Source organism: Sylvia atricapilla, chromosome 19, assembly GCF_009819655.1.
Source record: "Sylvia atricapilla isolate bSylAtr1 chromosome 19, bSylAtr1.pri, whole genome shotgun sequence".
Taxonomy (NCBI): Eukaryota; Metazoa; Chordata; class Aves; order Passeriformes; family Sylviidae; genus Sylvia; species Sylvia atricapilla.
Genome location: NC_089158.1, coordinates 1803691 through 1819369, shown reverse-complemented (window position 1 = coordinate 1819369; position 15679 = coordinate 1803691). Strand labels below are relative to the sequence as shown.

At 51.8% G+C, this 15679-nt stretch overlaps 1 protein-coding gene across 1 annotated transcript in view; it reads right to left on the bottom strand.

Annotated features, from left to right (window-relative positions):
• ASTN2 (astrotactin 2) overlaps window positions 1-15679 on the bottom strand; it is a 317145-nt gene that overhangs the window by 74859 nt on the left and 226607 nt on the right. The window contains exons 18-19 of the mRNA XM_066332467.1: window positions 5556-5689; window positions 4278-4426 (exon numbers count right to left, since the gene is read on the bottom strand). Of these exons, the coding sequence (XP_066188564.1) occupies window positions 4278-4426; window positions 5556-5689 (283 nt within the window). The remainder of the gene's footprint in view (window positions 1-4277; window positions 4427-5555; window positions 5690-15679) is intronic.

Here is a 15679-nt window from a genome sequence, read left to right as displayed (position 1 = left end):
ACGGGGACAGCAAGTGATGCTTTGTTTCTCTGCGTGTCCCCAGTTCTACTCACTTTGATGCTGAAGCACAGGCAGGAAGAGGTGGATTCATGCTCAAGGACACAGCTCCTACATGTGCTGTGCTCAGGTCCAGGGGTGGCAGAAGCCTGGGAGATGCAGACTGGCTCAGTGGTCAGCCTGAGGGTCCTGACAGAGGAGTGACCACAGGACAGGGCACAAAGCTGGGGGATCCAGGACCTGCACTTGTCTCTGCCCTCACAGCTGAGTACTGCCCCTCTCTGAGGCTCTCATGCTGAGATTAATTCAAGGCTCTTGTGACCTCAGGGAAGGAGTTTTATTTCTTTGTCCCCTCGATTTGCAGATTAAGGGAGAGTCCATTCCTAGTCAGAGTGTGCAAGGTCTGACTTATCACCAGTGAAGTTCTTTGAGATACTCTCAAACCACCCCCTCCCCAGCCTCATCACCATGCCCAGTGCAGGCACAGGGCAGCCCCCCAAAGCCCCCAAAGATGGATGTTCAGAGACCCAGCAGCAACAGAGTTGTGGGCACAAAGGAAAAAAAAAAAAAACCAAACAAAAAAAACTGCACCAGGGAGAGAACATTGAGAAAGGGACTGAGAACATCACAGCGACAACACAGCCACCACCCCAGGAGCAACATAGCGCAACCCACAAACCCCAACCCATCACACAGCCAAGCCCAGCCCTTCCTCCTCCCCCAGTCATCCCCCAAAATGTTCTACAAAGACATTCAAAGAGCTTTTTTAGTTCTAAACCCTGCATTACACAAACTCACAGCAGCCTCCCCAAATGCAGGTGGGTCCGACCTCCCAGGTGGGCCCCAGAGAAGGTCCAGGTGGTGTTAAACCAGGCATAGTTTGCCTGTTCCCTCCTGAAGATTTCACCCTTCACCTTTCAGACAAGGCCTCTCAGCTTAGCTCCCAACCCGAAAACCAGGGCAAAGATCCTTCTGTCTTCCACCCCAGGCTGGAAGATGCTGCACTCCCCATGCAGGGCTGGCTCAGGCTAGGGGGGCTCAGCTGGTCCAGGCGACCTCCTAAGCCAGAGAAGTGGTGATAGCCCAGGTGCCATGTCTGGCAGATGCAGGGACTCGGCCCGGCTTAGAGAATGGAGACATGAAAAGCACTTTGCACCACAGCCATGTTATCCCCTCATCCCTCCCCCTCCGTCCCCTTCGGAGCTTCTTAACTTCAGAAACCTTCCTCCAGAGGAGTGTTGGAGTGACAGAAAACATTTTCCAAGCCTAATATCAGTTCCAGATGTTCACAGCCATTTCAGTTTGTACCTCACCCTGTAAAACACATTTCTCCCTCTCCCTCTCTCAAGTGCAGCGCCTGCTTGGTCCATGACATAATGCGCTGGCGGGCTCTGCACACACACACACACACACACACGCACACACACACACACGCCCTCTGCGAGAGCCCCGTGTTCAAACAAAGAGCATCACTCAACTACAAAGCCCTCGCACACATGGAGTTATGAGTAATTTCCACAAGATTTAATAAACAGTTTGGGCTGTAATTGCTCTCCCTCTCCTCGGCTGGCTCCCGAGCGCGGAGCCGCTCGCTCCCCGCGCGCTGGTGTTGAAAGCGTGGTTTGTCTCACACACAAGTTCACCTCCTCTCCGCCTCAGATGGGCCAAGGGCTGTGCTTTTCTAACAGTAACCAGCCTCTTAAAAAACCTCATACAGCTGAGGGTGACCAACCCATGCAGGCTCCTGGCTCCCTCCGCCCTGTCCTGCAGCATCCCCGTCTCGTGGAGCCCAGGGAGCAGAGGGGACCCACATTAGACCAGGCTCAAAACTCCCTCCTGACTCAGCTCCAAGAGGAAGAGGAACAAATGTTTTCTGGCTCAAGGGAATGGTTACATCTCCCAGTTGCAGAACGAGGCAGAGGCCAAGGAGTTTTGCAAGGCTGAGAGACTGGAGGCTTTTGAAGGGCTGAAGGAAAGCAGAAGGCAGGTGAGGGTTGGACCAGGTACAACCTAGTTTGCCACGGGAATGAAGAACATGTTGGTAGAGCCCTAACCCCTGTCAGTGCCAGGAATCCCAATAAGAAATGGCTACAACTTCAATAAAGCAAACAAAACCAAGTAAAATACAGCAAACTGTCCAAGTACAAATAACCCACTCACTTGAACTCAAGAGTTCCAAGGGATGAGTGGCAGCATCCTCAAGAGCCCTACAACCTTGCCAGATCCTCCCAGCCCAGAGCTGGCCTGCTCTGCAAATACCTCTGATGTACCTCCCAGCAATGGGAACAACCTGCTCCTCCCTGCCAGCAGCTGATGGGGAACGAAGATCTGCCCATATCCATCAAAAGCCATCCAAATTTCATATCACACACTCCCTTCCCAAAGACACCCCCTCCGAGGCTGAGTTATTGTTTCTGTGGATGCTGCTCAGATGGGAGGAGCTGTGGTGCAGCAGGATGGGTGGGTGATGGTGGTTAGGGAATATCCAAGGCAGGATTTTTGGCTGTAGAGAGCCGTAGCAATCAGCACCTCTGCAAACCTACACAAGGTATTTGCAGGAATCAAGTCATCTGGCATTAGAGGCCTGTAGGGTAAGAAAGGAATGAAGGCAGGAATGTTGTTTGGTTATAAACAACACAGAAAAAAAAAAAGGAGAGATTTAGGATTGGCTTTTCTCTTTAATTGTTAATAGGGTCATTCTGTCCCAAACAGGCCCCCAGAGCAGGCAGAGGGAAGGGAAGCTCCCCACAATGAATTCAATTGCCTGTCAAACACATGGCAGTCATAAAAGGAAAATAATAATAATAATCTGTATTTCCTACTCTGGCTGCCAGGCAAAGATCCAGCCACTTCAAAGGAGAAACCCCATGTTTCCCTGGTCTGGCCTCACCTGACTGATGTGTGAGCAATCTGGAATCCCCATCCAAAACAAAGCCCCTCGTTTTCTTTCTCCATTACTGCAAGGTGCCCCTCCAAGATACAGAACAAACCTTCTTCCATGCCGTGAAACCAGAGGCATAACCCAGGGTCTGTGGCCACATTGGGCAGCTTTGGGAGGGGATGCTGGCAAGATGTAGGAGAAAGATGTGCAGGACTGGTGTATGAGCCAGGGACCTCCTGCAGGTCTCCTGTTTGTGAAGACCCCTGCTCCTTCTTGCAGGGGTCTCCGCAAAATGCTGGACCCCACCAGGAGGTGGGAATCTGCCTCTTTCCAGCAGAGACAGAGAAGCTCTTGCAGCACACGATTTTTGGATATGGTGGCATCTATGCTGCAGAAGCAGAATAGATGATCTTGAGGTGAACAGAGAGGGTGGAAACTTCCCTGTGGCTGTGAGGTCTAAATGATCTTCCTGAGCTCATCTCCCCAACAGGGAAACACAGCTAAACATCTTGCCAGGGTGCCCTGGCAGCCTTTGCAAGTCTGCATGTGGACTGTGAGGTTCTGCACTCCAACACCAGCCCTGTCCCAGGTAAATCTCTCCTTTGGTCAGCTGCCCCTGACAACTCTCGTGAGCTTCTTTAAAAGAACTACATCCAAAATCCTCAAGCAAAAAAGCAGTAGGTTCTGCCTGGCTTTCCCTGCAGCACTGCCATCACTCAGGGTCTCAAGTCCTATTTTCTGAAATCCATCATTGTCTCACCCAAATCAAGTCCCCCCCACCTCACAGCCCTCTGCCTTGTCCAGCAGCTCCTGGAGCATGGATTGAGTTGCTGACAAAGCGTTTTTAAGGTGTAAAGCACTCAGTACAAGTCTGAGGACTTAACTCCAACCCATGGAAGTTTCAAGTTCTCCTGGAGAAATTTTGTGCTCTTTAAATGATCTCCCTAAATATTGCAGGTTTTGAGATCCTTTGATAGGTGGCCAAGACAACTGAAAATGTCCTTTCAAAGGTGGGTCACTGGTCACTCCCTGGAACAGACCAGTAAAGCCCATGAGCTGTTGAGGGATGACCTTCCCCCTACAACCACCATCCTGTGTCATTTCAGATGGATCAGATCAACACTCACTTCAGAAACTCCAACTCACAGCTCTCCAGCCCAAAAAAGAGCAAATCATTTTCTTCTGCCTCACTGTGTTTTTGTAATTCCCCTTCCCCTCAAACAGCCATGTCTGCAGAAGATTCCAGAAACCTCTCCTAAAGGAGTGGATTTGATACCTCATATAATACCTTGGCTCTATGTACCATTCTCCAAAGCAGCTGCTCCCAGCCAGGCAGGGCACAGGAAGCATCACCAGGAGGCCTCTGCGCCACAGGGAGGTTGCCCTCCCTCACACCCACCTGTGTAAAGGTCTGTGTCTGTGTACTCATCCACCTTCTTGTGCTGCAGGACGTAGTCTGACACCTTGGTCCCGATGGCAGGCTGCACATCCAGCCACTCCAGAGACACCACGGTGCTCGAGGGCTCCACGTTGGGGGACAGCCGCAGGCTGGGCGGGAGACAGTGAGAAAACAAATCAGACACGAGCTCCCCTTCTGGGGAGGAATCCACATCTCTGAGCAGCACCACCCCTAGAAAGGCCCATGTTCACACATGTGGGTGTGCCCACAAAGCCCCAAGGACAGAGGTCACAGGGGCAGAGCAGGCTCAAAGAACTTCCAGCTGAAGTTCAGCTGAGTCCAGCCTATTGCAATGTATGCCCTTGGGAGCCTCCCCCTGCTCCTGAAGAAGGCAAGCTCATGCAACCCCAAATATCTCATCTAAAGGGGCCTTCATTGTCTGGGAGAGTTGCTAAACTTCAGCAAGGTAAGAAAGGACCAAGACCCCAAGAGCAAAACAGGAGAGGATCCAGGTTCTTGAAACCCAGCAGGGATGAATCGACAGGAAGGGAGGGTCAGCTCTGCATCACCAGCGAGCAAAGGTGAGAGAGAGGGGGAGAATCAATGTGCATTCACCCAGCTGCAAACCTCTGAGGGGCGTGGGTGAGAGCCAGAGCAGGGCAGCTGTGCAGGAGCTCCTGCCCAGAGCAGGAACAACGTGGGCTGGATGAAGGCAGAGGAGCTCTGTGCTCCTGGCTGTGCTAATGCAGAGGCGTCCACTCCCTCTGCTCCGGGGTAGATGACAACGCCAAGTACAGGGCTATGGAGAGTCTGGCTCCAAACACACAGCATGTTTGCTGGACTCGAGATGGGAAATGAATCCCCTCTGAGGATATTGGCTCACTAAGAAGGTGTTCTGCTCCTTGTGGCTCACTGGAGCCAGTCTTCCTGCTTTCTCAGCTAATTCCCCATCAGTTTGCTCCTGATTTGCTCTTGCTCTGACAAGCCACAATGGATTGCCCTCTAATTCCATTTCTTTCAGCATTTGAAATCCCATTCTACAAGCCCTGCTAATCAGGTGATGAAAATCTATAAGGAACCCTTCCAGGGCCACAGCCAGAGCCAGGATATCCTAAAGGCATCAGTCACACAGAGAGGAGGGCTGGACTGCAGCCCCCAGGCCCAAGGGTGCAGAAGGAGGTGCCCATGGGCTGAGCCCTGGGGAAATGGGGTGGTTCTGGGGGCTGTGACCCATGGGAAAGGGGCTGGTGATCCTAGAGGGCTCACAGGGATACGTACACAGGCGGAGGGAGAGGGCTGCAGTTCGGGAGTCCGTTCTCATCGAAGGCGTTGAGGTCGCACCTGCACCAGTCTTCGATAACATCACCTTTCCCAGAGCACCAGTATGAGCTCATCAGGGCTCCCTTGAAGGCCTGATGTAAGAACAAAAAGCGTGAACATGTGTGCTAAAGACTCAGTGAAATCCAGCCAGCGGCTCGGTTTTGGGGCTGAGCATCAGCAGAAGTGTGCAGAGCCCTGGGGTCAGGAAGCACGGGATGGGTTGGGGGAGTGTGTCCTCCCCAGCTCTGCCATGGCCCTGGGCATGGTCCTTCACCTCCCTGGGTTTAATTCCCATGGATTGAGATGTTGGTTCATCCCTGAATGCTTTTGGAGTGGGGATGGGGGATCTCCTGTGGGGGAGGACTGAGCTGCCTGAAGAAGCACGAACATAAGTCCCTCTGTGACAGTGAACAGAATACACACGGTACCCGCACACTGCTGCTGTGCACAATGAAATTCTTCCACTCTTTGCCCTTCTGCCCAGCTGTTTCTGTCCCCCTGAGAACAAAGTAATGCCTACATTGCCCACAACACAGACCCCTTCCATTCTTCTCAAAGGTTTGTTATTCACACAAAAAGCCCTCCTGCAAGCAAACTGCTGCTTTATTCACTTGTCTAAGGAGCATTCACAAGCAAAACAGCAGTATCTGAAAGGGAAAAATAAAACCTGGAAAATACTTGCAGGATGTTGCCAGGAGCCACCCTGACTGCTCCTGATAATACCAATAAATCCCTGGAATAATAACTGTGGTCAGAATTGGCAAAGCCCTCCAGGTCTAACCCCTTGGGGTCCCTGCTGTGCTCATCCCACAGCTCAGGGTGCTCATGCTGCAGGATGGGGCATCCTTCACTCCACACCCTGCTGGAGTTTGGACCACAGGGGTTTATGGTGGTTTCTCCCACTACCCTTCACCTGTAATTAAATTTCCAGCTCCAAAAACATCTCTCCTTCACACACACAGAGCCAACCCTGCAAAGCTGCAATGCCCATCTAGAATAATCAGAACACCAGCCACTAGAACAAAGCTCTGTAACACTTTTGACCTTTCAATTGGCACATTTGGGAGCTGAAACACCTCCACATGTCCTCATCCACATGGAGCAGCCTTACTTGTGGCAACACTGTTCCTCCCATGAAAAGTTGCCTGCGGAAGCCTGGCCCTGGTGATATGGCCAGTGCTGCAAGGGTACGCCTAGAAATAAAGCTGTGCCCTTTGAGGAGGACAGGGACAGCTCAGGCTGCAGCACTGAGCAGAAAACTCTAGGAAAAGCGCCATCCCAGGGAGGTTTGTGAAAGGAGGAGGTATAAATAGAGCCTGACGTCAGGGCTCCCATTGTCCAGGGTTTTGTCGCTCTCCCCAAACACCCCCAGCACCTTTAACAAGGCGCCTCAAGGTTCTTGCGTCTGCAAAATTTTCTGCTTCCAGGCATTTAGAAAATGGGACTGTTCCAGATGGAATAAAAGGAAAAAGAAAAAAAAACCCCAAAACCCAAGGAAGGAACACATGAAAGAAAGAAAATGTGACATTATTTTACTCTGTTCTTTAGAAAGTAATTGAAGTGCTGGGCTGGAAAGGGCATCCAAAGTAATCGGAGAGAGGGATGAAGAGAGGGGTTTATCTGACACCCAGATAAATGGATGCAGACACACGTCTGCAGAGACACAGCAGGAGCAGCGGGTCCGTGCAGGAAAGGAACAGCAAAGGATGTGTGCAGATGGATGAGGAAGCATGGGCTCTCCCTAGGAAGCAAGATAAATCCCCTCTGCTGAGGGTACCTGTGTGCACAGACAGGCACTGCAGGCAAAGATGGGTGATCCTGGGAAGAGCTGCACTGTCACACTGATGCCACTTCTCCACTGTCCCACAGCCCCAGCCTCTGTCACTCTGCACACCCCTTCCCTGTCCCCTAACCCAGCTCCTCCCTGCACATCCCTGACTTAGGGAAGAAACCCCACCCGCCCCATCCATGCCCTTTAGTAAATCTCGTAGTCAATTCCTTGTTTTTCTTTTTCCTGCTGTTAAGCACTAGCAGGATGAGCAATCCTCTGTGCTCCGCCTGCCCAGCCTCGAGTATGTTTTAATTAGATCCTTCAGGTACCCAGCTGTCATCTGCCTTGTGTCACCCTTCACACAAACGAGGTTAGGGGATGGATGCTGGGCTCATTACGGTGAGCACACCTCCACCCCCTAAGCGGGTTACCGGGAGCACGGCCGCCCGTGCCAGCTCTGCCTCCGTCCTGGCTCATGCCAAGGCCAGGCTGGCACAGCCAGGGCTTGTCCTTGGCTTGTCCCTCTGCTAGGCACTGCTGAGCCTACACCTTGAGTGCTGTGTTCAGTTCTGGGCCACTCATGACAAGAAAAGACATTGAGGGGCTGGAGTGTGTCCAGGGAAAGGAACAGAGCTGGGGAAGGGGTGGAGAGTGAGCAATGTGAGGAGTGGTTGAGGGAGCTGGGAAAGGGGCTCAGCCTGGAGAAAAGGAGGCTCAGGGGGGACTTTTGGCTCTGCACAAGTCCCTGACAGGAGGGGACAGCCGGGGGGGATTTGGGCTCTGCTCCCAGGGAACAGGGACAGGAGGAGAGGGAACGGCCTCAGGCTGGGCCAGGGGAGGCTCAGGGTGGACATCGGGAGGAATTTCTTCACTGAAAGGGTGGTCAGGCATTGGAAGGGGCTGCTCAGGTAGGTGCTGGAGGTGTTCAAGAAACAACTGAATGAGGCACTAGTGCTGTGCTGTGACAAGGGGGTGATTGGTTAAAGGTTGGACTCCGTATTGGAACTCTTTGGCAATCTAAATGATTTTGTGATTCTATGACTTCTCTTGCTTTCCAGTGGAATTTCAAGCCAGTGACTTCTGGGATTTTCCCACTGGTGCTGGGGAGTGCGTGCTGAGCGGTAGGAAAGCATCAAGAGCAAATTGAGGGGGAGCAGAAATGGTTAAGATCACACAGAAAAAGGGAATGGCAGTTGCCACCCAAGGAGCCCAGTGGCACAGGAGGACCAAGAGCGATGGACAAGGATGCTGAGATCCATCCCATGGGAAGATGCAGCCTCTGGCAGAGCTACAGGTGGGAATGAATGCACAGGGCTTTCCTGATCTCTGGTGGCTGAGAACCACCATCTCCTCCTGCCTTGGGCTGGGCTCTCCACATCCCCTGTCCTTCCTTGCCATCCTCAGAAACGTGCAGCCAGTGCTCTCCTCCCTGCCATGAGATGGCACCTACACAAGTCCATCTCAAACATGACCACTTCCACTTTGGATGCCTCCTCATGGTGGTCATGTTTTCACAGGCCCAAGAGGGTTTGGAATCATGAAGGGCTTCCCAGGAGCAATTGATCTGCTGGGATTGGCAGTGGCCCCCAATGCACCGTCCTGTGCTTGCCAACCACTCCCCAGGATCCCAACACCCCTCTGTGTCCTAAGGCAATTTTATCTCTCATTTAAAAGTATCCAAATTGTATTGTTTCCCTGTGAGTCAGCCCATTTCGTTTATGTCCTTCGGTGCCAGAGGGGAAATTTATGAGATGAGAAACTGGCTCGAAACGTTTATTTTCTAGATGACGAGTCATGCCATTAGATATATAGCTTTATGAATCATAGGAACAGCATCTAATTTGCTCTTAAAGGTATAATAGGTCTGATTCCCCACACCCATGCACACACATATATTGGATTGATAGTTCCCCCCTAGGATGGCTAGTTCATTTGTTTTGACACAAGCAAGACTTACAGGACCATAAAGTCCCATCTTACCATAAGCTAAGCCTATTCATAAAAAAAATATTAGGGAAACAAACGATCAGCTAAGCACATTTATCCTACACTCGATTGCATATGGATCTTTCTCCTGTTGTTATTTGTGCTCAGGGGGAGGCCATTTGGCCCCATTTTATAGCTGAGACACTCTGTAGCAGGATAAAGAAGAACACTTCCTTTGTCCTCTGTTAGACCTGGCTGATGGAGGGAGAAGCATTAAGTTATTTCTGACTGTGGGTTTTCTGTTGACATCCCAGGAGAGCAAAGTGATAGGACATGAAGGAACCTTTCAGATCAGCATTTTCTGGACTCAGCACACACTTCAGGGCTGGTGTTTGCAGATGGGATACTGGAAAGGCCATGTGTTGGGTGCTCATCTGTGAATATCTGGTCTTCTCCATGGCTGACAGTGATATGAAAATCTGGCTTGCTGAGTCTAGAATGCACATTTCTGTTTCTGGAGAAATTAAAAAAGAAATACAGGGCAATTAAAAAAAAAAAAAAAAAAAAAAAAAAAAAAAAAAAAAAAAAAAAAAAAACCAAAAAAAAAAAACCACAAGTGAACACACAGGCTGGACAGAGATGTACTGCAGATAAAGGAGATGATCTGAAAGACGGAACTTAGGTTCATTCTGGATTTGCACTGATTTCCCAGTCTCTGTTCATTTTTTGTTCTTCTCAATGCAGAGGGAGAGAAGGAGAGAAGGGTGCAGCAGGCTGAGCCATGCCAGCAGACAGGCTCCATCCCATGTCCAGGGACACGGCAGCGAACAGACACATCCTGTCCCTTCCTGTCTGCAGGATGGAGATGGGGCCTGCACACCACCAGCACCCTCCCTCAGGCACAGGCAGGGGCCACTGGAGGAGGATGAAGGCTCAGGAAGGGCTTTCACAGCCTGAACAGGATGGTACCATGACAGCAGGGTGGCTGGAGGAAAAGCCTTCCGTGCCCTTCCAGCAATGCTCAGTGCTCTTCACAGGAGATAAATGCTACTCCTTAGTCTAGACACCTCTGGAAGGGGGGAAGAAAAACAAAAAAGAGGAGGAAAGCTAAGGATTTCTGGCCAGAGTCTCCTTCCAGGATCATGCAGTTCATGTCCAAAAAGCAGCTCCAGGTTCACAGCAAAGGAGGATGAAGTTTTGCTGTTGGCAGGTGACCTCATCCTGTGCTGTTCACACCTTCCCTGCCTCCAGCTGCCTCTCCCCCGGCACCGGGAGCAGCATCACCAGCACTTCATCCTGGAAAGGGACATCAGTGGGTCTGCTGGAAAGGTCAGGGTGCTGGAAGGCACCCGAGGTGGGCAGCATTCTGGTTTCTGTTATTTATGGGATCCAAAAGAGCAGCAGGACACTGTAAAACCTGGCAGCAGGGAAATCAAAGCCCTGTGAGCTGCAGCAGCCCCGTCCTCGGCACAAAGCTCCCCATTACAGCCCGACCCAGGCATGACAATGCAGCCATTCTTCCCCTGGAAACCGAGCTGGATGTGGGCTGGAGCTGCAGCACGATGCTCCAGGGCCAGAGGAGGAGGGCAAGGGCCAATTAGCAAGTATGAAAACAAAGCAACAGCAAATAAAAAGCAGCACACCCCAGACCAAACCAAAAAACTCACCTCAACCACAAAAACGCTGTCCCCATTGGCCCAAGCTCCCTGTCAGCTTTGGCAGTGGAAAAAGAAATGTCTGTCTCCCCAAGGTTTGAGGGGCTGCTTTGGGGAAGCTGTGTGTCTGCAGGAAGGGCTGTTGTGCTCCAGCAGCTCTGCCTTCGGTGCTGGACTGGGGTCAAACTCAGCCCATGGCTTCGGGGACACCTTTCAGCCTGGCCACAAACACCTTGCCAGCCTGGGGACACTGGGCAGAGGTGGCCCTGCTGTGCTCTGCAGGAGATCGCTCCTGGGCAAGGAGTGGGGAGAAGAGATGGGGAATATTGCTCCAGCCTCAGTGGTCATCTGAGCTGCTGCCCTCCAGCATGAAGAAGCTGTCTGCAAGAGCCCTGCCAGGGCCCCAGCCACGCTCTGGGCTCCTGCTGAGGCCAAGGGGACCAGCAGCATGGGGATGTGCCCCCCAGCAAGCCCCCACACCATGGGCTGGGCCATGTGTGCCGTGAGGAGGCCATGGCTGCAGCAAATGCTGAGATTACTCAATTTTCGAATTAAAGCAAGGTCCTAGGGGTCTCCTAAAAATCCAGGCTCCACATCCATTTGTCTCCTTAAAAACACACAGCAGGAGTTTGAGTCCATTTCCCAGTAGGAGTGAGATTGATCTCTCCTGCCTCCCTTCTCCACACCCCCCTCACCACACCACCCTCTAAGCATTTCTGCAGCTGGCTGAGCTGCTCTGCAGAAGCTCGTTTCAGGGTTTTTTGGGGGGGAAGAATGAACAGACCACGAACAGGAGGGACCACACCACCCAACATACTTTGTCTTTTTTCCCCTCCACCTGGCCACGGCTGCCCTGTGGCTCTGGACATTCACACCTGCATTCCTGCCAAGGATGCTGCCTGGAGTGGATGGGGGAAGCAGGGTATTCCCTGCCTTCCTGCAAGGACAAGGACGTTTGCAGTTCATGCAGATTATGCAGATCTGTGCTCTCAGTCTGTGCCTGTGGGTGCACTCCAGGGCTGTGCTGGGCAGTAAGAATGATGGTGCCCACTCCATGGGGCAGAAGTATGTTTAGTGTGGAGGAGGAAAGTCACCATAACCCGGGGGGACTCCAGCTGGGGTGAGGAGCAGCCCTTCTCTTTGACTCCAGGATGTTCCCTAAAGGAAAAGCACCTGGGCTCACCACATCTCTCTCCTCTCCCACCACATGCAATCAACAGCATCCAGCCCTTGAGGTGTTGAGAGCATTTTGCCAGCAGAAAGCTGCACCACAGATAGAAGCTCTGCTGTTGGGCCACTGACACTGGTGGAGGTTTCCTTCACAGCCCTGTAGTGGTGAATCTCCTCCAGCTTCATGTAGAGGGACCACTGTGGGATCTGCACCACTGCAGGGCACAAAGGAAGCAGAAGAGAGATGTTGGCATCCATCAGAACTGATGCAGAATCCAAAGAGCTCCAGAGAAGTCCCTGGAAGATGACAGCCAAGGTCACAGCTTCTGTGTTTCTTTACACCTTTTGAACTCCCAGTGTGAGCACTCAGACTGAGGGGCACTGGAGCTGCAACAGCAATGGCCCTATAAAATACTTGGATTAGCCAAATGTCACTGGGTGACTGGGACTGGTGCAGAGGGGACCCCAGCACTGCCTCTGCCCCAGCAAACAGCCCTTCCTGTCAAACCTGTCCACCACAGCCACACCAGCTGTGACAGCTAGGGAAATGACATTCAACAAAGCCCTTCAAAAACTGCTTGAACCTCCAAAAACACCTCCTTCACCCTGGCAAGCTCCAGCACTGCCACAGTCCCCAGCCAGGCTGCAGTGACCAGTGACGGCACAAATTCTTTGACCAACACTGTTAAATCACAGGGGGGAAACAAAGAAACTCCTAGCAGGAACTCAATCCATAGTTCTCACTGCATACAAGAAGAAAAAGGGGCCTGATACTTTTCTGATACTGAGATTGTTTCTCCCCACTGCTGGGAGCAGGAGCAGTGCTGGAGCTGGGCTGGGAGGACAGATCACACAGAGCTGAGAGTTTCCTTGAGGACATTTCCTCTGGACAAATGTTCCCTGGACAGCAAAAGGCAAAACTTCTGGAGCCCTTTACATTTCAGGTCCTTGCTTCAAAGCAAGAAATAAACAGCAATTCCCACTGCATGGAAATAGAGTTTTCTAACTAATTTCACATGGGCAAAGTAATACATTTTCACCTCGTCTCCTGCTTGGAAATGGTCAGTTTTTGCTGAAATCAAACATGCACACAAAGAAATATCACAAATCAGCCCAGAGCAGACACTCAGCATGGAAACTGAAACTCCAGCATTTAAGAGTCTGGCAAGGTCATCAGCAACTGAGAACACGGCCTTGGACTGGGCTATAGCTGTAAATTTTAAAAAGTGCATAATTCACTGCACTAAGGCAGATGAAAAGACAAACCTATTACAAAAATACACATGCTGAAGAGGGCAAAATGTCTTTATCTGTGTTTTGCTCCATCTTGGCTGCTCAGCTTATACAGGAAAACTTTCAGTCAATTTTATAGAAGTCAATATCCACCTTGTTAATGACCTTGTTATCTGTTTGTACATCACTGTCTTTGTGGACATATGCAAAGAGAGCCATGTTTACAATTATTGTTTTTTTAACACTACAGGAGAATTGGGATGTGCCTGCAGTTCCTCTAAGGTCAGCACTTGCTGTATTGATTGAGAATCATCTACATGAAGGGAGAAAAGCAGGCAATGGAGCACTCAGGATTGGAGATGCTGGACTCAGGTCAGCCCAGGCAAATGAAAATCCTATTTATGGCACAGGAGGACACCACTCTGCAGTGCCTGGGACACCCCCGGCCTCCTGTTTGGTGCTGAAAATGGCTCTTTTATCATCCAGATGTTCCATGAGATGCTTCTGGTGGCACACACCCCGTGGGAGCCTCTCAGTGCACAGAGTATGGCCACAGTTTAAATTTAGTGGTGTTTTGCCTCTTTGCTGGGTCTTGGTGACAGGCTGATGTCCCCGTGGTGGTGGCAATTCCTTACCACCCCTAAATCCCTTTCCCTTTTGTGGTAACCCTCTGTGCTCACAGGGGAAGGTGAGGGAAAGCCAATGCCCCTGCCCTCCTGGAGCATCCATTGTGCCCAAGCTCACGATGCCACAAGAGGATGGGGACACCATTCCACACAAACAACACTAACCCCACACCAAACCATCCTCTCCATGAGCTCCATTTCCTCCAGAGAGGCAGCTACAGCTCTGCCCAGCCCAGGCTGCCTGGAAAAACCTCCAGCATGGAGAACCAAGGCTGGTGCCGAGGTGGCAGTAAGCTCCTCAGCAGTGGTGGATTTCAGCCTTCAGGAACCAGGATTTGTTCCTGCTTGTAGTGCCAAGGACAGCAAGGGAAGGAGAGGGAGAGGGAAAGAATAAAAAATCCTGACGGAGAGAGGCTGGTGGAGAGAAGAGGGAGAAACAAACTGAGGTGAAGGGATGGAGGAAGCAGGACAGCCCATCAGAAGTGAGAAAGAGAGGGAAAGTGATAGAGTTGATACAATACAAGGGATTCATGCTGAGAGAATGGGAATGACTAGGAAACAGAAGTAGGGACAAGGAAGGAAGAAAACACTCCCTGTGTCCTGCTGGAGCAAGGATGGGGATGGTCTTGGAAGGGTTGTAGGGAGGAAGGGGATTAAGAGAGCCTGCTGTCAAGAGAAGCCTACAGCTGAAACAACCAGACAAGCTAAGACAGGAGAGCATGATCCCACCTGCTGCCACCCCAGGACCTTGCACTGCAGACGGCACAAAGTGACCTGTCCTGGTGTGTGCTGCTCACTGCCAGCTCCCTTAGTGCATGGCAGCATCCCCCACCCTGCAGCTGCCCAGATCCCTTGCCCTGTCACCTCTTATCCCAGCCCTGCCCAAGGGCAGCTCCCTGGGGTGAGGGGGAGCAGACTCAGAGAGGGAACAGGCTCCCAGGGGATGCCCCTCCACCCCTGGGTGAGCAGGTGGAAGGTGGAAGAGGAGGACAGAGCAGGGAGCACAGCCCCAGGGGATATTGCTGGGGTGTCTCTGGTTTGGATGCTTTGCTGGGTTTTGTTTGTTTGCTGGTTTTCCCAGCGCCTCAGCAGAAAGCACAATGCGGGCTGAGCTCCAGCTGCAGCTGATGGGGCCAGCCCTCGCTGAGCCAGGGGAGCAGGGGAGGGAGGGGAGGAGGGAGGAAGGGAGGCTGCTGGTGGACAGACTACAGCTCCCCAGGACAAGGAGGCAGTGCAAGCGAGCCCAGCAGTGTTGGCAGGACTGGGGGGACAGGTGAGGAGGAGGAGGAGGAAGAAGGGAGGAGTTTGCAGCCAGCCCCAGAGAGGCAGGGTGGCATTGTCACCTGGGCACAGGGTGATGCAGGGGACACCTGGTAGTGAGCAGGGTCCATGGAGATCCTTCAGATCCTGCTGGGCTCTTCATTGTTACCCCTCCTTGCTGGCTAACCACCTCTTGTATCCCTAAAAGAATGTCTTCTAGCAGATTGCTGCTGGGAAGCACATCTTTCTTGCCTGAAGGAAACCAGATGTCCCACTGCTCTCCCTGTACCTGTAATGCCTCATCCCAGCACTGCCCTGGCCATGCTGATAACAGCAGGTCAACTTCCACACAAGAACTGCCCAGCAGGGAAAGCAGGTATGGGTGGGGAAAGAATGCAGGAAGAAAACACAGTGGGAGAAAGGGAATTTGAGGAAAAGACC